The 24,552-nt window shown below is 41.1% G+C and overlaps 1 protein-coding gene across 1 annotated transcript in view; it reads left to right on the forward strand.

Moving 5' to 3' along the window:
- Positions 1-24,552, forward strand: part of xpnpep2 (X-prolyl aminopeptidase (aminopeptidase P) 2, membrane-bound) — a 102,882-nt gene that overhangs the window by 26,286 nt on the left and 52,044 nt on the right. The window contains exons 7-9 of the mRNA XM_059977152.1: positions 5,929-6,075; positions 19,647-19,748; positions 21,871-21,952. Of these exons, the coding sequence (XP_059833135.1) occupies positions 5,929-6,075; positions 19,647-19,748; positions 21,871-21,952 (331 nt within the window). The remainder of the gene's footprint in view (positions 1-5,928; positions 6,076-19,646; positions 19,749-21,870; positions 21,953-24,552) is intronic.

Below are 24,552 nucleotides of genomic sequence, written 5' to 3' on the forward strand. Positions count from 1 at the left end.
GCGACAACACCGGTGCCAAGTTTTATAGGTCCTTATGCCCTTCCCTTGGACAACACCGGTGGCGTGGAGAGGGGAGACTTGCAGCATGGGCAACTGCAAGTCTTCCATACAATCTCGCCAGGACTCAGAGTCAACATCGAAAATCGATGGGCAGCCGGAGAGAGATTCCTTCCAAGGTGAGTTCTCCCCACATTAGAATCCAACACTATCACCATCTCCAATTCCTCACTTTGTGTCTGAGCAGCCTCTACATATATTCATCATTACTAACTCAGCAAAAAACGGAACTCCCACCAACACTTTCCTATGCACCCTTACTACCATTCTTCCATTCATTTCCTCGGCTGTACCACTGATGGCATGGGTGGTGTTGGAAACAAAAATAGAATGGTAGTTGGCCAGGAAACTCATAAGAAGGAGCAGAAAAAGAGAGACTTAAGTTGAGAAAGTCTGAGGGAAATAGGTGAATCATATGGCTTGTTGGATGCAAGAACAAATGAAGGCAGTTTAACAAAAAGTATATTGTGGTGACCGACTTTCTGCGCAGGCGAACCGGTTCACAAATAGCCAACATGCAGGGGGAGACGTTGGTAATGCACCTCTGACGTAATTTCCGCCCGGAGAGGGCGGGCGCTAGGGATTAAATACCAGCGCCATGAAGTTTGAATAAACTAGTCTCGAAACGACTTACCAACTGCATGTTGTCTCTAGCTCTGTATGTAGTACATCGCTACAATATAGAGATGATGAGAATTCAGAAATTAAGGATCAATGACACATTCTACCAGATATAGACAAGACAGAAAACATAAACTTAATGTAGTTATTTGAAATAAACATTTTACTCACTGAAAATCTTTAGGAGTAATCTTGAGGTCAGTTGTTTAAAAAAACACTAATGTGATTTCTAACCAGTTTACAAAGGACAGAGTATGTAGGCATCAAAAGGACAGGATTAAATGGAATATAACCCCTTTTTAAATTATGACTTTTCAATTGATCATACAGTGCCTTGAAAGAGTATTCAGCCCCCTCAACTATTTTCATATTTTACAGTCAATTTCTAAATTTAAAAATATATTTAAGTAGGATTTTTTCAGCTAATATATAAAACATTGTGCATGATGTTGAATTAAAGGAAAAAATCCAAAACCCACCAACAATTTGCTCCAAATTATAAAGCAAAACTGGGCTGAAGAAGTATCCACCCTTGTTGTGATTACTGCGCTAACTTTCCTCAGGCGCAATGTTGTGTATTACCTTACCAACTCACCCAATTTGTTGATGTAGAAAATTGGAGGGTCACCCGTTTTCAATGAATTCATGAGAATTCATAAGAATATTATAAATATCACCTCTCTCTGTAAGGTTCAACAGTATGGTAGATTTTCAACAAACCAAACAAAAGTGACGGCAAAAGAACATGCAAGATAAGTCAGGAAAATTATAATTGAGAAGCACAAATGTGGGGAAGGGTACAATACCATCTCAAAGACACTGCACGTGCTTTAGAGCTCAGTGCAGTCCATCATGAAACCACAGACACACTGTCTACGTCGGGCTGCCCCTCTAAACTTAGTTGCCAGAGAATAATGGCACTTGTAAGAGAAGCTACTGTGATGCCAGCAGTCACTCTGAGTGAGCTGCAGAAGCCAGTGGCTGCAACTGGCTCCACAATCTCTAAGGCCTTGCACAAGAAGTGTACTTATTGAATAATGGCAAGGAGGAAGCCTTAGTGTAAAGATTTTGCAAAGCATCACTTAATGATGTGGAAGAAGGTCTTTTGGTCAGATGATTAAAGTAGAACCTTTTGACCTAAGTGGTGTGTGTGGCGTAAATCTAATACTGTGCATTAGCCAGGTAACACCATCCCCACTGTAAAGTCATGCTGTGAAGATGCTTTTCAGCAGCAGGGACTAGAAATCTGGTCAGGATTGATGGGAAGATGAATGCTGCTAAATACAGAGAGATCCTGGATAAAAATCTGCTATACTCTGTCACAAATGCTAAACGTTTTGAGGAAGTCATCTTTTAGCAGGGCAGGACCGCAGGGCACACTGCCAGACCAACAATGGCTTCCAACAAAGAACATTTATGACTTGAGTGGCTCAATCATAGTCGTGACTTCAACCTGATCAAACATCTCTGGCAAGACCTCAAGATTGCCCTCCACTAGCACTCCCCATCAAACTTGGCACAGTTTGAGCAATAATGCAAGGAGGAATGGGAAACTCTGGCAAGCGTGCATAGTTAATAGAGACTTATCCAAAAATACTACTAGTGGTAATCGCTGCAAGAGGTGGTTCAACTAAATACTGAGCAAAAAGGGATGTGTACATTTGAACTGCTGATATTTCAGTTTTTGAAAGTTTAGTTTTTCATGCTTTACAATTTTCCCTGTCTTTTTTGGGGGGGCTTCACTGTGAAAAAAAGCTTGTGATACACAAATAAAAATTCTCAGGAAAATTGATCAAATTCCTGGTTGTAATGCAAACACGCGGAAATCTACGGATGCTGGAAATTCAAGTAACACAGACAAAACGCTGGTGGAATGTAACAGGCCAGGCAGCATCTATAGGAAGAAGTACAGTTGAAGCTTCGGGCCGAGACCCTTCATCAGGACTAACTGAAAGAAAAAAATAGTAAGAGATATGATAGTGGGAGGGGGAGGTAGAAATCTGAAATGATAGGAAAAGACAGGAGAGGGAGGGGTGAAGCCAAGAGCTGGAAAGCTGTTTAGCAAAAGGGAAACTCAGCTGGAGAAGGGAAAGGATCATGGGACATGAGGCCTAGGGAGAAAGAAAGGGGGAGGGGAACACCAGAGGGAGATGGAGAGCAGGCAAGGAGTGATTGTGAGAGGGGCAGAGAGAGAAATGGGAGGGGGGAATAAATAAATAAATACATACATACATAAATAAATAGATAGATAAATAAATAAATAAGGGGTGGGGTAAGAAGGGGAGGAGGGGCATTAGAAAAATCAATGTTCATGCCATCAGATTGGAGGCTACCCAGATGGAATATAAGGTGTTGTTCTTCCAACCTGAGTGTGGCTTCATCATGGCAGCAGAGGAGGCCATGGATAGACATATCAGAATGGGAATGGGACGTGGAATTAAAATGTGTGGCTACTGGGAGATCCTGCTTTCTCTAGTGGACACAGCATAGGTGTTCAGTGAAATGGTCTCCCAGTCTGTGTCAGGTCTCACCAATATATAAAAGGCCACACCGGGAGCAACGGACGCAGTATATCACACCAGCCGACTCACAGGTGAAGTGTCACCTCACCTGGAAGGACTGTCTGGGGCCCTGAATGGTAGTGAGGGAGGAAGTGTAAGGGCAGGTATAGCACTTGTTCCGCTTACAAGGATAAGTGCCAGGAGGGAATTGGTGGGAAAGGATGGGGGGACAAATGGACAAGGGAGTCGCGTAGAGAGCAATCCCAGCGGAAAGCAGAAGGGGGGGAGGGAAAGATCTACTTGGTGGTGGGATCCCGTTGGAGGTGGCGGAAGTTACGGAGAATTATATGTTGGACTAGGACGCTGGTGGGGTGGTAGGTGAGGACAAGGAGAACCCTATCCCGAGTGGGTTGGCGGGAGGATGGGGTGAGAGCAGAGTTGATGCTGGAGGAAGGGAAGCTCCTTTGTTTAAAAAAGGAAGACATCTCCTTCGTCCTGGAATGAAAAGCCTCATCCTGAGAGCAGATGCAGCGGATATGGAGGAATTGCGCGAAGGAGATGGCATTTTTGCAAGAGACAGGGTGGGAAGAGGAATAGTCCAGGTAGCTGTGAGAGTCTGTAGGCTTATAGTAGATATCAGTAGATAAACCGTCTCCAGAGATGGAGACAGAAAGATCAAGAAAGGGGAGGGAGGTGTCTGAAATGGACCAGATAAATTTGAGGACAGGGTGAAAGTTGGATTCAAAGTTAATGAAGTCAACGAGCTCAGCATGCGTGCAGGAGGCAGCGCCAACGCAGTTGTTGATGTAGCAAAGGAAAAATGTGGGACGGATACCTGTATAGGCTTGGAACATGGACTGTTCCACAAAGCCAACAAAAAGGCAGGCATAGCTGAGACCCACATGGGGAAGTGGGAGGAGCCAAAAGAGAAATTATTGAGAGTAAGGACTAATTCCGCTAGACGGAGGAGAGTGGTGGTAGAGGGGAACTGGTTAGGTCTGAAATCCAAAAAGAAGCAGAGAGCTTTGAGACCTTCCTGGTGGGGGATGGAGGTATGATGTACTGTGTCCGGTGCTCCCAGTGCGGCCTTCTATGTATTGGTGAGACCCGAAGTAGACTGGGAGATCGTTTCACTGAACACCTACGCTCTGTCCACCAGAGAAAGCAGGTTCTCCCAGAGGCCACACATTTTAATTCCACGACCCATTCCCATTCTGATATGTCTATCCATGGCCTCCTCTGCTGTCAAGATGAAACCACACTCAGGTTGGAGGAACAACACCTTATATTCTGTTTAGAGAATTTTGATTTCTCTAACTTCCGTTACTGCCCCTCCTCCCTTTCTCACCCCATCTGTTATTTATTTATTTATTTATTTATTCTCCCCTTTTCTCCCCCCCCTCTTTTTTTCTCTCTCTGCCCATCTCACAATCACACCTTGCCTGCTCACCATCTCATTCTGGTGCTCCCCTTCCCCCTTCTTTCTCCCTAGGCCTCCCATCCCATGATCCTTCCCCTTCTGCAGGTGGGTGTATCCCTTTTGCCAAACAGCTTTCCAGCTCTTAGTTTTATCTCTCCCCCTCCTGTCTTCTCCTATCATTTCAAATTTCCCCCTCCCCCTCCCACTTTCAAATCTCTTACTATCTCTTCTTTCAGTTAGTCCTGACGAAGGGTCTCGGCCTGAAACGTCTACTGTACTTCTTCCTATAGAAGCTACCTGGCCTGCCGCGTTCCACCAGCATCCTGTGTGTGTTCCTGGTTGTAATACTCATTTATATGAAGAGCCTTCAAGTAAAGTCACTGCACAGAACTTGCAGATCAAAGTGAACAAATGAAAGCAAAAATGAGAACGTTCTATTGATACTGAATGCTGATAATATTGGAATGTAGGTACAGATCTGACAAAGAAGAGGCACAAGAGGGGCAAGAGGTGATTAGCCAGAAATCATTGATATGCAGAAAAGTGACTGAAGGAAGGCCTGATAAAAAAAACAAAATACTCTTCTTCAAGAAGTATGGTCATCATTTTGGAAATCTTGTGTGAACCTATATATTGAATGAAGAAAGGGTAAAAACGGTTTACTTGTTCTCTGCAATGAACTAGAGTGTTGACATTTATTCGCTCATCTCATACCTGGGGGAATGATAAACCATTCAATATATTGTAGTACCACCATCATCTTCGAGAGTGTTTCAGCAGACAGCATCATCTTGAGAAGAAAGGGAAGGAAACTGAAGGAGGAAGTGGCAAATGGGTTTCATATTGGGAAATACTCCACTAGATGATCTTATGAGTAAAAGAGTAAGTGAGATGGATTATTTGATATTGTCAATGTAGATATTCATAAAAATGGAGTTGGGAACATTAATATACTAATATTGACGAAGATTTAGTGTGAATCAGAGTTTTGAATCTTCAAAAAATTGTGGTATGCTTGCAAAATTTCATGGTTAATAAATTAAGTTCAAGGACTGTCTTCATGTGAGATTTGCATTGACAGACATTCCATCTTGATGATTCAGGCAATATTAACAGTCTCACAACACAAACCAAAGAGAAACAGTGAGTTCTCCTGATGTTCTGACCAAATAAGATCTCTTTACCTAGGTACTACAGATTACATCTCCACATAAATGGAACTTTGTGATATATTAAAGTGTTATTAACCTTTTTGATATTTTTCTGCTATCAAGATGCAGCTTCTCTTGTATTGTCAGAGCCATTAATTCATTCTAATTTTTTAAACAGTGAAATGGAAGAGGTACAGTGAGACTTTGCTTCAAGGAAAACGTCAATTTGTTTCCAAAGAATCCAATTTAGTGGACATCGTCTGGGGTGAAGAGCGTCCACCAAAATCGACAGAGGATCTCTACAAAGTGCCTGCAAAGTTTGTTGGTAATTTTTTTTTGAATTTATAAGACTTTCTTTTCAATTTTCTACAAGAAAATTATACTTATTTATTGACTTACTTTAAAGACAAGGTTATTATAGCTCTAACTTGAAGAAACTTTAGCGTGAAGAGTATCCACAGGTATCATTAAGTGACTCTACAGCAAACAACCTGATGGCAGCTTGATGATAGGGAAAACTACGCGGGTCAAATGGCCACCTTCTCTGCTGCATTGCACAGTGGCTATCTAACTTAAAAATTATCTCACAGTTTCCTGACAAGCTGTGAAATTTGCTCAACCATGGTGCAGCATAGAAGACACAGCCAGTTTCAGGTAACATTGAAATGGGTGTTGTACTGAAAGACTATTGACCTTCATGTAACTAAGCTCTTGGCAAGAGGGAATACCAACAGGGGGAGTGGAGAGAAAAGTAAAATGATACTAAAGGTTGAGTTGATTAGAGATTTGATTTCAACAACAGCTTCAAGTTTCCCTAAAAGTAGTAAACTCATAAGTTAACTCACTAGTTCGGTTTAAGATTAGAACCTGCTACCTGATACTAACATACTATACTGACTTGGTCATGTGGGATATTTGCAATAAAGGGCACCAATGCATCAAAGGTATCACCCGAAGGATTAACACTGCAGATAAAATAACACAGGAATTATTGGATGATGAGAACCTTTTGTTAGTTCCTCCTAAATACTCCCTACTTCAGTTCAAATCAACACCACAACGCAAAATAAAGCCGTAAGATAGCAGTTCCTTCTGATAGAACAAAATATATGATTATTCTCTTGTTAGGACATAGTCAATGACTCAGTACCTCAGCAGAAGTATCTAAATTATTCATGGTTTATACAGAGGATTCAGAATAGTTTCTGTGACTCCCATCTATTGTAAGATTAGCAGGAAACTATTCAAAATTCATGGTCTCTATTCCAGAGTTAAGTTATTCAAAACCTCAGTCACCAGTTTATAGAAAGTACCTTACACTTTTGTACACCAAGCGGTAGAGGGCATCAGTTTAGCTTTGAATCTTTCACTCAAGTGTGTGAATAGACGGGCCTTAAGCTAAGCAACAGTTAGGTGTATATTCTCCGCAGCCTGCCCATATCACACAGCACCATCCCCCGATGATCAAGAAAATTGAGAAGACACTGGAAAACGTAGGCATCTCTACATACCTACATATTCACAGCAGACTCCGGAAAAAGGACACTGTCCTCTGGGCTCCACAGAAAACATTGTAAGGACATTCTTCAAAGCCCCGTTGAAAACTGCAATACCTCCACTCTTGAAATGGACAAGCATATCTGAAAGGGAATGAAACACCCTGAATATCTAAGATGAGACAAAATAAAAACCATAGCTAAAAAGCTGCAGGGCACAACATCCATCGTTGGCAGAATATGTTCATCTTGCCTTGGAACCATCATTCACTTCAGAACCAGAGTGCATGTGAGTCCCCCTCAATCCTGAGGGACTCCATAAACAGAAGAAAATTATGACATTAGCAAAAGAAAACCTAAACTCTCATTGAGATTGTGTGACCAATGAGTGAGTAGGCAATTCAATGACAACAGAACAGGTGAAAATGGATCAGGTGAATACTGTAGTGAATCAGGCAGGCAATGGATGTGGTGAGAATAATTATTGAATTGGTGGGTGTATGAACAGTCAGTTCATGGCCTCCTCTACTGCCTCAATGAGGCTACTCTCAGGAGCAACACCTCATGTCCCATTAGGGTAACTTCCAACCTGATGGCATGAATATCGATTTCTTCAACATCGGGTAATTTTTCCCTTCCTTATTCACATCTTGGGAATCAAAGTTGGCGGTGAAAACATCAATAATTTCAGATATGTGGATGACACTGTATTAATTGCATGTACAGAGGAAGAAATACAAAACTTAATTGATATAGTTGTTGAAGAAAGTGCAAAAATGGGTCTATCTATCAATTGCAAAAAGACAGAATGTTTGGTGATATCCAAAAAGAAGGAGAATCCTATCTGCAGGCTGAGAATAAATGGGGAAGACATAAAACAAGTACAGTACAGAACTTTTGCTCCTTAGGAAGCTGGGTGACATCAGATGGCAGGTGTGACATGGACATCATAAAAAGAATAGGGATGGCAAAAGACACCTTTATGAGAATGAAGAGTATACTGACCAACACTAAGCTAGGCTTGACAACCCGCCTCAGAGTCCTGAAATGTTACGTTTATGCAATTATGTTATATGGCTCAGAATGTTGGACAATATCTAGTAACACGAGGAAATTAATTGAAGCAGCAGAAATGTGATTTTTGAGGAGGGTGCAAAGAATATCATGGACAAAATGAATATCTAACGAGGATGTCATGAACAGAGCAAGCACAAAAAGAGAAATAATGTATGAGATCATGAAAAGGTAATGTAACTTCATTGGACATGTGATTAGGAAAGAGCAGTTAGAATGCAAGGTAATTATGGGAAAGATTGAAGGGAAGAAAGTAAGAGGAAGGCAAAGACAAATGATGATGGAGACTGCAGCGAGAGAACTGGAAATGAGTACCAATGAATTGATCCACTTGACCGGAAACAGGAGTGTGTGGGCCATGGCAGTCAAAGTTCAAACTGGGCATGACACCTGATGATGATGATTCCCTCATTATCCATTTTGCACTCTGGCCTCTTACCTCTCCTTTCGTCCTCACCTACCTATCACCTCTCACTGCTGCCCCTCCTCCTTCTTTTTCTCCCATGATCCATTCTCCTATCAGATTCCTTCTTCGTCAGCCCTTTACCTTTTCCACCTATCACCTCTCAGCTTCTTACTTCATCTCCTCCCTCCCACTCAGCTGGCTTCGCCTATCACCTTCTAGCTTGAACTCCCTCCCCTCCTCCCATCTTCTTTTCCTGGCTTATTTCCAATCCTGATAATGGGTCTCAGCTTGAACCATTGACACTTTCTTCCTTTCCATTGATGCTGCCTGAGCTGATGAGTTCCTCCAGCAGTTTGTAGGTGTTACTCTGGATTTCCAGCACCTGCCGAATCTTTTGTGTTCATCATTTCCATTTTAATTCGTAGGTAAGAGTCAGACAATCAGAAAATCCCAATTCAAATAATACAGCTCCAGGAGAACCTTCCAGAATGATACAAATGTAACCACTTGGGCACGTACTCAACAACGGCATATACACACAGTGACCACTAGGAGTCGTAGTAAGCAGTTATATAAGTAATATGAGTAATTATATAAAATACAAGCAGATAATTAATTGTTAAACTGCAAATAGAATAGCAAGCAGCTGGATCCGATAGGGGACAACAAATTGAGGAAAATGGGTGACTCAGAGGAATTTATAGTTCTGTATAAAATTAAAGGTCAGAAGAAAGGGGAAGGAGGATTTAGAGCCCTTAATCCTTTGAAAGTGGCAGCAGCATTAGAGGACCAAATAGGTAAAGAATTCCAGGCCAAGATATTGTATAATGGATTGTTGAAAATTTGTTGCAAAGATGTTGACCAATATAGCAGTGCTAACACAATGGGGAAATTGGTTGTGAAAGTGGAGTGTATTACTCCGAAAGGAAGGGAGTTAGGGGGGTATTTGGTCTGGCATGACTGAAAAGGAAATTTTGGACAATATTAAAGGTGGTTGAGTTATTGAAGCCAAGCGATTAAAATCGAGAGAAGGAGGTGATTAGGATTCTCCTGTCCTACTGGTTTTTGCAGGTGACGTCCTTCCAACTACAGTTTATCTTGGGAGCATGTCTTATCAAGTTAGAGAATATATTAGACCTCCCCTGCACTGTTATAATTGCCAGAGATTTGGACACGTTGCTGGTTCATGTCGAGGTAAAAGAAGATGTGTGAAATGTGGAGAGGATCATGACATTAAAGCGTGTAAGGCAGCGGCACTGGAGGGGACCATGTAGCAGTGTTCAGAGGATGTGAGTATTTTATTAAGGCAAAACAGATTCAGGTTGTTAGTAACCAATAAAAAATATTATATGCTGAGGCAGTAAAGAAAGTTGATAGAGAGCAAAGAATAAGTAAAGATTGGAATGATAGGGTGTCAGCACATTCCGCGTTCTCCAACTATGGTTCCTTCAGATATGTTGTTGATGACGAAAGAGACTTCTTTGACATTTGTTGTTGATCCACTGGCCGGGGCTAAAACTGCAACCAAGAGGTCGGATATGATAAAAGTAGTTGGTGGAGCTGCAGAGAGATTCTTTGATATGAAACAGATTTTACTGGAAAAATTACATGACAGACAAATAATCACTGAATATTTCCCAGTTGTTGGGGTCAGAGAGTATGGAGGAGCTTTATGTGGATGAAGAGGCCAATGATTATTATTTGGATGGTTTTAATATTACAATGGAATGTAAGAAGTTTAATTGCAAAGGGTCAAGAATTAAAAGGATTTGTTGGAACTTTTAAAGATAAGCTTGATTTGATCTGTACACAGGAGACATGGTTAAAGCCTCATTTAGATTTTGTGATCCCTGGGTATGATGGTTTGAGAGCTGACAGAACGGGTAAATCTAGTGGAGGGTGTGCAACTTTCATAAAAACAGGACTTCAGTTTAGAAGACTTGAATTTAAATCAAACCTTCAAATCGTGGCTGTGGAGGTTTGGCGCTCTCGTGGTCAAACAACTTTGATTAACTTTTATAATCCATGTAATATGATGATGTTATCAGATTTTGATGAAATTATGAATAAGGTAATATCCCCAGTAATCTGGGTTGGCGATTTCAATGCCCATAATCCTGTACGGGGTAGTGAAAGTAAAGATAGTAATGGAATGGTAGTAGAGGAGTTTCTAGATAACTACAACATGGTACTTCTAAACGACAGAAGGCCTACAAGATTTAATATTGTAAAGAATACTTGTATTCACTTAAACTTAACAATCTCTTCCTCAAATTTAGCCAGGTTTGGGGAATGGGAAGCTATGGACAGATACACACTAGGAGGTGATCACTATCCTATATAATGTAGATTTGGTAGAAATTTGATAGTGGAAGTTGAGGAGAGGGCTGCTAGATATAATTTCTCATTGGCCCATTGGGATGAGTACCAGGAGAAAGCTGTGGATATGATAGAAGAGATTGATAGTGAGGGCTTATTAGACAATTGGAATGAATCCCACTGTTCTATAATTCATAAAGTTGCTCAGTTGACTATTCCGCTACGGAATGTTCCTAAGGCTCAAACATTAGTTCCCTGGTGGAACAAAAATTGTGATATAGCAGTAAAAAACAGAAATAGAGCTTACAAGAAATTAAGGAAGTCCCCAGTGTTAGATAATGTTATGGAGTATAAAAAGGAAAGAGCAGTAGCAAGGAGAGTAATTAAAAGTGCAAAGAGGGATAGCTGGAGAAGATTTTGTGGAACCCTGGGCCCTGAGACACCTATAAAGCAGCTATGGATGATCATTCACAGAATGTCAGGGATATATATAGAAAACCATCTATCCCAGCTTTGCTGGAAGGAGATATTAAAGCTGTAACCAACAAGGAAAAGGCTGATATGTTTGTAGAGGTGTTCCAAGCGTTACACAGTTCTGGAGAGCCAGGTGATTTGAGAGAGGAAATTATGTTAAAGGAAAGTTGGAAATTGGACAGGAGTTTGTTTGATAATAGCTCCATAAATTTGTTTTTCTCCCTTCAGGAATTGCAGGAAGCTGTCCAATCAGGTTCAAACACTTCTCCTGGTAGGGATGGATTGTGTTATGAATTGCTTAAGCACTTAAATGACTCTCCATTAATAGAAATCCTAGCTTTATTTAAATCAGTGTGGAAAGAAGGATAATTACCAGTAGAATGGAAGCATGTGGTGCTAGTTCCAGTTTTAAAGCCAGGTAAAGATGTGTCTCGTCCTGGTTCATATCAGCCTATAGCTTTAACATCAGTGCTTTGTAAAACTATGGAATGAATGGTCACCAACAGACTTGTTTATCTTTTAGAAAATAAGGGACATTTTGCTATCTATCAAAATGGTTTTAGAACTGGAAGATCAACAATGGAATCTGTTGCCCTTTTAGATCATGATATTAAAAAAGCGTTTCAAAATAGAGAAGTAATGGTAAGTGTATTTCTAGATATTGAAAGTGCATATGACTCACTATGGAAGGATGGTTTATTAATTAAACTCTATGATGCAGGAATTAGAGGTAGAATGTTTAATTGGATCAAATATTTTCTTAAGGAAAGGACACTTCAAGTAAGAATAGGCGAACAAGCTCCAAGTCAGTTAAAATAGGTAATGGTACCCCTCAAGGAAGCGTCATTAGCCAGTTCTTTTTAATGTCATGATAAACAATATCTTTGATCAGGTAGGGATAGGATTTGGTAAATCATTGTTTGCAGGCAATGGTGCGATCTGGAAAAGAGGAAGAAATGTCAAGTATACATTAAAGCAGGTACAAAAGGCTTTAAGATCAGTTGAAAACTGGGCAAATAAATGGGGTTTCAAGATTTCTGCTTCTAAGTCCAAATATATGATTTTTGGCTTTAGAAGTATGTCAACAAAATAGCGAGAGTACAGAGAAGATTTACTAGAATATTACCTGGGTTTCAGCACCTAAGTTACAGGGAAAGATTGAACAAGTTAGGTCTTTATTCTTTGGAGTGTAGAAGGTTGAGGGGGACTTGATAGAGGTATTTAAAATTATGAGGGGGATAGTTAGAGTTGACATGAATAGGCTTTTTCCATTGAGAGTATGGGAGATTCAAACAAGAGGACATGAGTTGAGACTTAGGGGGCAAAAGTTTAAGGGTAACATGAGGGGGAATTTCTTTACTCAGAGAGTGGTAGCTGTGTGGAATGAGCTTCCAGTAGAAGTGGTAGAGGCAGGTTTGATATTGTCATTTAAAGCAAAATTGGATAGGTATATGGACAGGAAAGGAATGGAGGGTTATGGGCTGAGGGCAGGTCAGTGAGATTAGGTGAGAGTAAGCGCTTGGCACGGACTAGAAGGGCCGAGATGGCCTGTTTCTGTGCTGTAATTTGTATATGGTTATATAAGAACAATTCCTGATTGTGAATTGTGTCTATATGATTCTCCAATAGAAAAAGTCAAGATATTCAAGTTTTTAGGTGTCTGGTTTGATAAAAGACTTACTTGGAGGGTTCATATAGATAAAACAATTGGAAAGTGTGAGGAAGTTTTAAATGTTATGAGAAGTATTGCTGGATGTGACTGGGGAGCAGGGTGGAAAACTGTACTTAATATATTTAGCTATGATTAGATCAGTCATTGATTATGGTTGTATTGCTTATGGTTCTGCTGCTAGGGCAATGCTTGAAAAATTAGACACTGTGCGGTCCAAAGCACTTAGACTCCATTGTGGAGCTTTTAGAACATCAGTCCCTGCATTATGTGTGGAGATGGGAGAAGCACCTCTACATTTAAGAGGAGTTAAGTTGGGCCTGCTGTATTGGGCAAAACTAAATGGCTTCCATCACAGCTGTCCATCAAAATGTCTTTTGTAGGAGACGTTGGAGCACCAAAGAAAAACTAAAAGATATCCATTTTTAGATTTGACTAATATCTGGGCTGTGAAATTGAAACTGATTGAGGAAGACATAGCTGACCAAATTTGCTTGCCACCCATTCCTTTTTGGCTTTTGCCAGAAACAGAAGTAGACCTATTCCTCCCTTTTCAGCTTCAAGGAAGCAGAGCAATTTCAACAGCATTGATCATAAATGAATATTTAAATAATAAGTGGGGGTCTTATCTGAAGATTTTTACTGATGGCTCAGTGGGCAGTAAGGCAGAATTTGGGATGTACGCGACTCAACTTGGAGTTGAGATTGGTCACCGGGTTTCAGATGATGTTTCTGTCTTTGCAACAGAATTGTTAACAATCCTCTGGGCCTTATGGTGATAGAAGACTCTCCACCAGGCAGGGTTGTCATCTGTTCGGATTCTGCTGCTGCCTTAGAGGCTATAAAAGGGAATAATTCAAAAACTCGTCCTGACATAGTTATTGAGATTCTTTCAGTTTTGCTTAGAGTAGGGAAGGTGGGTTGTGAAGTCAGATTTACATGGATACTTGGGCATGCTGGGGTGGAGGGAAATGAAATTGTGGATGGCATTGCAAAGTCTTCCTTACAGAGCAGGCAAGTAGGAATTAGAATACCCCTAGGCAGAGTAAAATTGACAAGTAGGATAAAAAAGGTATAGAGAATAAGTGGCAGGAGGATTGGAAAAATGAATTAAAGGGAAGGCATTTCTTTTCTAGTCACCCACAAGTTAAAAAGGTCTCAGACTGTTACTCTTTAAATCACATAGATATGGTGAAATTAACAAGACTCAGGTTGGGGCATTGTGCGCTAAACTATTACTTAAAGATAATAGTAAAACATCCAACTGGATTATGTGACTGTGAAATTCCAGAGACAGTTTAGCATGTTTTGCTGAGTTGTAATTGATATAAAATTGAAAGAAACATATTGTTCAAGAGGCTGTCTGACTTAAATGTATTTTGTTTGTCTATTAAATCTTTGTATGGCCACCAACAGAACCATCACCTGATTGAAGAGTTTATTATTCAGTTTCTACATGCGACTAGTTTATATTCGAGAATTTGAGTTTCTTGAAATTACATCCTGCAGAGGGCAGTAATGCGCCTAGATGTGTCTAAACTGCCGGAAATAGAAGAAGAAGGATGGGGAGATCACTGTGGAGCATTCTAACATGCTAGGGCATTTCAAGATAAAGTAGGAAGTAGTGTTGGGTCTCAAAGAACGTTAAGGTGGGTAAGTCCTCATGCCCTGATGGCATATATCCCAGACTATTGAGAGAGGCAAGGGTTGAAATTGCAGGGGGCTTTGACAAATAATTCTGCTCCTATGTCTTATATCATCGAGCCACACAAGGGAAATAGGGTTATTCATGGAAGCTACAGACTGGTGAGTCTCACGCCAGTTGCTGAAGAGGATTCTTAGAGACAGGATTCATGAGCATTTGGAAAACCTTGACCTAATTTGGAGCAGCCAGCATGGCTTTGTGCAGGACAAGTCATGTCTTACTAACTTGACTGAGTTTTTCAAGGAGATGAAGAAGTTTGTTGATGATGGTGGAGCTGTGGATGTTGTCTACTTTAATTTTAATAAGGCTTCATGGGAGGCTGATCCGGAGATTAAGATGTATAGTAAGACTCTCAACAGTGCAGAGAGATCCTGGGGTCCAAGTCCACAGCTCCCTGGAAGTAGCTCTGCAGGTTGATGAGGTGGTAAAGAAGGCATATAAGCATGCTTCTCTTTATCTGTCAAAGAAATAAGCTCAAGAGACAGGAAGTGATGTTGCAGCTTTATAAAATTCTAGTTAGGCCACATCTGGTGTATTGCATTCAGTTCTGGTCACCAGATGTTGCCTTCAGGAAGGATGTCAAGATTTCAGAGAAGATGCAGAAGAGATTCACTGAGATGCTACCCAGATTAGAGGGCATTTGCTATAATGGGAGCTTGGACATACTTGGGTTGTTTTCTCTGGAGCATTGGAGGGTGAAGGGAGTTCTGAGAGAGGTTTATAATATAATGAGAGGTAGGGATAGAGTAGACAGCAGCTGATAGCTTTTTTTCCTAGGGTTTCAGATATCTGACACCAGAGGGCATGAAATTAAAGTGAGAGGGGATAAACCCAAAGGAGGCTTGTGGGTCAAGAGTTTTTGCACAGAGAGTGGTGAGTGCCTGGAATGTGTTGCCAGGGATGGTGGTGGAGGCAAATCCAGTAAAGGTGTTCAAGAGGTTCTTAGGTAGGCCCATGAATGTGCTGGACATGGATGTTGTTCAGGCACAAGGGATTGGAATAGTTGGGCATTTGATAACTAATATCATTAGTTCCGCATAACCTTGTATGCACGAGGCCTGTTCCTGTGCTGTTCTGTGTACTCACTAAATCCATAGCACTTTTCCATTTTTCACTCTGGACCATCCATTATTCTGTACACCAAGGGATAATGATTATTGCATGTGTACAGGGACATGAGACAATGTAGTCTCTTACTTACAGTAGGTGTCACTGATGCTAAGTTTTATCATGTGTTGCCTCAAGTGCTGAAAAAGTTCTTAAGTAGAATGATAAAGCCTACACTGCCATTTATAAAAACGTCTAACGTAACCTGGTATTTTTTTACAAAGAGTCCAGGGCAGCAAAGCTTATCCTGTTAGGATATTTCTGTGTACTTTTTTCATTTTCATGATTGTTCCTACACTTCAGTTTCTTATTTATGTCCTCAGGCACCCACACCCCATTCCTCTCACTCAAATCATTGCGATCTTTCCAGCTATTATCATTTCTCTGATAAACCGACCCTGAATCCCATCCTTACAACCCCACTTACCCAAAATATGTCCTCAGTCAATGTTCTCTTCCTACATTGTAGGTCATTGTAGATCCCCCCAGCACACTCAAATCATTTGCTTTAAATCTTCTTTCAATCAATATTCTTTGTTAAGACAAGATACTACAGACAAAAAAACTGTTATTTGTATTTACCAACAAAATTATATTAGTACAGACAGGAAGCCTCCCATCAAACTGGTATTGGCTCTGTGCAACTGATATAAGTTCCAGACCTAGACTCAATTATTGGTCTGGCCAGCAATGGTCTCATGTTATGATTGAGTTAAAGAAATGCCATAATATACTCTATGATGCATCTTCTAACTGAAATTAAAACATATTTATTGATAAAGTTAGAAGTTTATTTTTCAAACTTGCATCCCATTTTTGCCTGCTCTATAAAAATGCACTCCAAAGTTGCTTAGTGATTGGAATTGTTCCAAACATCCAACCAATCATTATCACTTTTAATACATTACTTTTTAAAAGGTATTATTATTAATTAAATAAAGTATACTTAACCAATTGCTTGATATTTAACTGGTTGAAATCTTTTTAAACTATCAGCCTCCCTGCAGTGCAACTGTAATTTTAGAAAACTTGTAACATTTTCAATCTGTTGTAGTTTTACAGATTTTTGTTTTCTGAAATCTTCTCTGTGCTAAATGAATATGGTTCAAAGTTAAATCAAGCAATGACACCAGCATTTAGAATAATTTCCTAATGAGAAACAAGGGAAAATAAGCCCTATGATTGAATGCATTCTGACAGATAATTCATTCCTAGAGGAATTCTGAAAGAGGCAAATTGAAATAAGAAGTATATACAGTGTTGATGAATTGACTTACTTTAATTGTCCTGTATAGCAACATCAGTAGTGTGTCATTTTTCAACTTAATTACATGATCAATACCCATAGAAACAAGATATTTCATTCCCTAAGTTTTGGGAAAAGTTTTCAGCCTAGAAGAAGTCCAGGTACAACCTTGTGAGAGTGAAAAGACAGTTCGATGTGAAGTTAGAGACACAGTCCAATGTATAATGGCTGTGGCAGGGTTTACATGCCACTAATTCCCAAAAGGCAAAATCTAACAACATAAATTGCAATGATGCTTCACTCACTGATCAGCTCAATGCTTTTTGTGTATACTTTAAAAGGGAGAATAATACCATCCCTGTGATTTCTGTTTTGGAGGTGGATGTCAGAACATTTTTCAAGAGGGTGGACCCTTGCAAGGCGTCTGGCAGGGTATTGAAAATCTGAGATGACCTGCTGGCTGAAGTATTCAAAGATACTTTCAGCCTCTCACTGCTGCAGTGAAAGGTTCCCACTTACTTCAAAGGGGCATCAATCATGTTAGTGCCCAAGAAGAGCAGGGTGAGCTTTCTCATCGACGATCACCTGGTTGCACACAGATTTACTGTGATGAAGTGCTTTGAGTAGTTGGTCGTGGTACGACTGAACTCCTTCTTAAGCACGGACCTGCTGCAATTTGCCTACTGTCAAAGCAGATCTCATTGGCTCTTCACTCAGTCTTGGAGTACCGGGGCAACAACATATATATCAAGCTGCTGTTTATTGGTATAGTCATGAAGAAGGCAAGCCAATAGCTCTGTTTCATTAGGAGTATGAGGAGATTCAGTATATCACCAAACTACTGTAAATTTCAATAGATGAGTGGTGGAGAGCATTCCGACTGGTTCCACCACAGTCTAGTGTGGAGCTTCAATGCACAAGGTTGCAAGAGACTTCAGAGTACTGTAGACTCAACCACTTCTGTCACGGGCACAACCCTCTCTGTTATCAATGGGGTGGTGCCTTAAGAGGGTTGCATTCATCATTAAAGGTTCTTACCATCAGAGGTATGCCCACTTTGTGTTACTACCACCAGAGAGGAGGTTCAGGGGCCTGAAGACCCATGCTCAACACTTCAGAAAAAGATTTCTGATTTCTGAACACAACCTCATTATTCATCTCTTGTGTTATGTACACTTGATGGGCCAGGTGGCCGACTCCTGCTCCTATTTCTTATGTATTTATTTTGCAACTTATGGGGGTGATTGATATGTTCGTGGCCTAAGGTAGAAAGAGTCCGTTTTAGAAAACCTAGCACATTTATTTTTCAACATAGTCCCCTCCTACATTCACACACTTAGTCCAGTGGTCATGGAGCATATGGACCTTGGACCTCCAGAAAGTGTCCAGCGATGGGTGATTGATAAGTCCATGGTCTAAGGTAGAAGGACATGAGTTATACAGCTCTCGTTACATGCACATGCAGTTCAATTCTTTGAGTGATAATGCAGAAAGTTTGAAGTTAATAACTCATCTCCTTCTACCCTAGGCCACACACTTATCAATCAGCCTTGCTGTGGACACTTTGAGGTCCAAGATCCATATGCTCCACGGCCACTGGACTCAGTGTGTAAATGTGGGAGGGGACTATGTTGAAAAATAACTGTGCTAGGTTTTCTAAAACTGACTCCTTCTACCTGAGGCCATGAACTTATTAATCACCCCTCATATTTTAATTTTAATATCTTGCACTGTGCTGCTGCCACAAACAACAAGTGTTACTATTTATGCCAGTGCTAATAAATCTGGATCATTACACAGTACCCGAACAGTATTGTGCAAAATTAACAAGTGAAGGTAAAATGAACTGCTGTGATGAAAAATATCTTCACAGCATGATAGTATAGTGGTTAGCACAGTGCTTTACAGTGCAGGTGACCAGGGTTCAATTCCCGCTGCTGCCAGTAAGGAGTTTGTATGTTCTCCCCATTTCTGCATGAGATTCCTTTGGGTGCTCCAGTTTCTCCCCACAGTTCAGAGACATACTAGCTGGCAGGTAAGTTGATCATTGTAAATTGTCCCATGATTAGGCTAGGATTGCATTGGGAATTGCTGGACGGTGTGACTTGAAGGGCCAGTCAATGAAGAAAGGAAGGAAGGACCATCAGTGATCTTTGATTTACAATCATGGACGGCAAGCTCTTTGTTTCCTTAAATGAATTTTTCTGACTGCTTGTGATCTTCCCTAAGACGTGACTAGCTTCTGGTCCTATGAAACCATTCCCGCACAAATAATCTGAAATGAAATTAGAGTCCTGCTGAAGAGCAACTCCTTCCTTTTAATAACTGATCATACAGGAATCCAGATGCATTCCCCTTTCAGGTAGTTGGGTTTATAATCATTTGTACTTTGCATTGCAGGAAAAACATGGCAAGAAAAGGTGAAAGAAATCCGTGCACAGATGCAAAGTAATGTTTACAAGCCAACAGCACTGTTAATCTCCGCACTGGATGAAACTGCATGTGAGAGCTATTCCTTTAGATCATTCTTTTCCCTGTTCAGGAAGATGAATGAAATTATGAAATTGAGATTGCACATAAGGAGCTTTTGGTAAACACATAGATATCATATTGTTGGGCTTGAATTTATACAACATTGAGATTCACTGAGCTTTTCTCTAACAGGACTTGATGCTCCTTCTGAATGACTGAATTTATTTCCACTCCTGTGTTGCTTACATGCTTTCATACTATTTTTCTGATATAGCTGAAACAGATTTTACTTCGAATTTTAACTTGTTTCACACCAAAATTTAAAATAAAATGGAAACTATTTTTGAATCTATAATCAACAATCTGAAATTGAATTCTAAGATTTTGACTGCTTTCATGAAGAAAATTTAAGAAAATTACCTTTCACATTTTTTGCACAGTAACTCCTGGGTAAGTGTTTAAGTTATTGAGCTCACAGATCTTCATTTCAACAGTACGATATATATGTGACTGAAAACTACAGTTGTTAATAAGGATAAATAGTGCTGTGCTGCTTTGACCATGAGCTCTACATCATGTAATTGCAGCCTAAACTGACCCAGGCTGTCACTGCCCCATTCGATTTGTTTTCGTTGTTCCTGTCTGTGAGTAAACACAAACGTCATTTGCAAAATGCTACCTCTGGTGGAAAACATGTGGTGGGCCAGATTTGAACGCTGGATCGGCTTTGGCAAATAAATAAGATTGTGAGGCTCATTTAAACTCCTCTTGGAAAGTAGTCAGTACGTGGCAGAAATTTCTGTCCAGTGATTGCACAGACAGCCAACAAGACCTTTGCACTGAACTCTGACTTTCAGGAAGCAGCAGTCACAGGGGGTCCCATTTATGAAATCAGAGGCCCAAGCTGGCCCACCTAAGACTCTCTTCCTTCCCCCGACCTCACAAATAATCCATTTTACCCAAAGAAACTCCTCCGACCATTTATCCTTTGCCATCAAATTGAGTAGAATTCTAGGGACTGAAGACTGATTAACCTTATATGACATGACAGCTTAACTTTGGGGATATTAATAAAGAAGGCCACTTTACCTTGTTACTTGTAGATATATATGGTAGGCATCAAATGTCTGATATAATATAGTTATTGCTCTATATGCTTTGCCAAATGATAATTTATTGATTGTTATATTTACATATAATGTTTGCAGTCAGGTTTGACTGTAGTTGTTGACCTGGATGTAATATGCAGAGGGACTAATTAACTCTCATGAAACGCACATAACAAAAGCAAATTCACTCACACATATATTTTTCCAGGGTTAATGTCCATAATTAACAGGGGATACTGGGGGTTTCATGAAATTTTTATTCTTCTGTAAATTATGGGAGAAACTGCAAACATTGCAAGCTCATCTGTATACAGACTACAGCTGTTAAAACCTGCTATCCATCTTAACCAATATATGTGTTTTGCTCAACGATAAGCCAGCCGGTGGTGCAGTGGTATCTGCACTAGTCTTTGAGGAGAGTAGTTCCCGGTTCAAATCCGGCCGGCTCCTAGCATGCTTTCCATCCGTGCTGGGTTGAGCATCGAGCCACAGGAGCAATTCAGCCTCATAACAACAGACAAATGCTAAAGAACCAGCAAGGTTGCCGCCCAATGAGCCACAAGGCCTGAGGAGAAACAACTTGATCAAGGATAATCTATTGATTGTTATGCTTGCACAGAGTGGGAGCACAGCAACAGAACAACATCCTGAGAGCTTCCTGGGCCTAGTTGAAATCCTAACCTCTCTGTTCAGTTTCCATTCTTCTCTTTGTCCTCGCGTGGGTTTCCTCACACAGACCAAAGACATACTAATTGACTTTTGTAAAGTGCCCCTTAACATAGGTCAATAGTAGAAATACTCAAAGATATGTATGAGGAAAAAAATGTTGTAGACATAATAAGCGAAACAAGAATAGGGAATGGAACTGACAGGATTGCTTCCAGGGCATCATGGACCTGATGGGCCAAATGGCCTCCCATGCCATTATGAACGTATGGTAAAATAAAATATTCTCTGTGGAGGAGGATAAGAATAAAAAAAATCTGCAACTGTTCAAATAGTATTTCACATTGTAATAAACCTTCCTTAATGTCTTCATCTAGGGCTGTTCAACCTGCGAGGGAATGAAATTCCTTACAATCCTTTTTTCGAAACTTACACGTTGCTGACTGCAGATTGGATCAGGTAACATTCACACTGTGATACAGCTATGTTCAACAAGATAGAAGTTCCGTAATGATCATAGCCAGTGTAATGAAACTCAGTGACAGTCAAAGGAATTTAAGCAAGAATATAAAGAAAGCCAAATTAAGCACAGTTATCATGTACGTGCACACACACACACACACGCACACTCCCTTAATGTTAATGATCATTGGATAGACACTGTATGCATTGGCCTTGCCCCAGTGTATGTCACAGTAACACGATAAATGATGTGTGTTCAAGAGGCATATAGCATCCAAGTATTGCAGACACGTGCATAAGTGTCAAGGCAAGATGATAAGATAAATATGAAAGTGAATCATCTCTTGTGCTTAGTTATTTCTTTCTCATCAGCCAACACTTCATCCCAGGAATCAACAAGGTGAACTTAATCTTAATTGCCCCTAAAAAAGTCATTAAGAAGTATTTAAGTCAAAAAGGCAACTAAAACAGCCATTAAGAAGGTAAAAATGGAATAAGAAAGTAAGTGAGGCAGTAATATTAAAGAATATACTAAAGCTTCTTCTGATCCATAAAATGTAAAAGAGAAGCAAGAGTGGATAACAGACCACTGGAAAATTATGCTGGAGAGATGGTAATGGTGGACAACAAAATGGCAGATGAACTGAATTAGTATTTTGCATCAGTCTTCACTGAGGAATACACTAGCAGTATGATGACAGTTCCAGGTGTCAGGGGGAATTAAGTGTGTAAAGATACCATTACTGGAGAGAAGGTTCTTGAGAAACTGAAAGGTCTGAAAGTAGATAGGTCACCAGGACCAGATGGTGTACACTGAGCATATATCTAATATTTTTCAGTATTGAAGTTTGCATATTCTACAGAGAACAGAAATTATTAAATTCAAAGTATTCAAAGTACATTCATGATCAAAGAATGTATAAATTATACAATCTTGAGATTTGTTTGCTTACAGGCAGTCACAAAGCAAGGAACCCAAAAGAACCCAATTTTTAAAAAAAATTTGGTCCAACTCCCAATGCATACAGAGAAAGAGACAACAAACCATACAAACAGGAGAAGAGAGCAACGACGACGACGTTCCAAACCAAACTGAGTTCTCAGATCAAATTCCCAGAGCAGCCTGGAGTAGGCCCAAAGCTTTAGTATTCAGTTCATCATATTAGTGGAGCAAATCACTGCAAATGGCGAATTTGTGAGATGTGCCCTGCTGGTGCACTGCAAAATCGACACACTTGGAGCTGGAGCCGTGCTGGTTGGAGCAGATGACTTGGAGGGGAGAAGATGAGACAGAGGATTTCTGAAGAAACATCCATCTGGCCCAGGTGCGAGTGTTGATCGCTCTCAGTGCCCAGCCGATTTGAAGAGGTCGAGAACAGCTTCTTTGGCAGCAAAATCCAGGTCCAATGTGCATCACTGGGCAGCATGTTCTAGACCCAGAGTGATTCGCTGTAGTGAGGCCTGGGTTCTAATGCGAGGTTGATGCACCATCAATAACTCACACTGAGACATAAGGCGAGATATCGGCTTTTATTGACTGGAAGAAGGAACCAGGAGTGAGTGTCCATCATACTATGTCCTGGAGACTGAGGCCGAGCGTCAGGCCTCAGATCGCCTTTATACAGGGGCCTGTGGGAGGAGCCACAGGAGCATTCAGCAGGGGGCGTGTCCAGACAGGCACATAGTTCACCACATTCACCCCACCTTTGTTTGAAAGAGTCCCCATGTGGCAAAGTTTCTTACAAGTCAAGTCTATCAGGTGGTCGAATCTGTCGCTGCGATCTACGTAGCACCGGCTGTGATCGCATGGATGCCGACGACATTGGTGATTGCACAGGGGACGGAGGTTGCGCTTGTTCCTGCCCACTAGGCGCTGGTGATCCCTCATGCATGTGCGAGGCGCCTGGTATAAATGCGTACGAAACGCCCGGTATACAAGTGTCGTGAGGAGGCTGTGTCGGGCCTGGTGAGCACGGTGTCACCTCTGGTGCAGGGTTCATAGTTACCAGAGAGCCTTCAGGGTAGTGGTCTGCTGCACCTGCGGGTGCCAGGTCGCGGATGGAGACCGTGTCCTCCCGCCCATCAGGTAAGACCACGTAAGCATACTGGGGGTTCGCATGTAGGAGGTGAACCCTCTCTACCAGCGGGGAGTATTTATTGCTCCTCACATGTTTCCGGAGCAGCACTGGCCCCGGGGACGTCAGCCAAACTGGTAGAGTGGTCCCAGTGACAGACTTCCTGGGAAAAGAGAATAGGCGTTCGTGAGGGGTGGCATTGGTGGACGTACATAACAGAGAGCGGATAGAGTGCAGTGCCTCAGGGAGGACCTCCTGCCATCGAGAGACCGGCAACCCTTTTGACTTAAGGGCTAAAAGTGTGGCCTTCCACACTGTGGCGTTCTCCCGCTCCACCTGGCCATTACCCCGGGGATTATAACTCGTGGTCCGACTGGTAGCAATGCCCCTAGCTAGCAAGTACTGGCGCAGCTCCTCACTCATAAAGGAGGACCCTCTATCGCCGTGGATATAGCAGGGATACCCGAACAGAGTGAAGAGCTGGCGCAGGGCTTTTATGACGGACGTGGCAGTGGTGTCGGG

The sequence above is a fragment of the Hypanus sabinus genome, chromosome 8 (genome assembly GCF_030144855.1).
Source record: "Hypanus sabinus isolate sHypSab1 chromosome 8, sHypSab1.hap1, whole genome shotgun sequence".
NCBI classification, from domain to species: domain Eukaryota; kingdom Metazoa; phylum Chordata; class Chondrichthyes; order Myliobatiformes; family Dasyatidae; genus Hypanus; species Hypanus sabinus.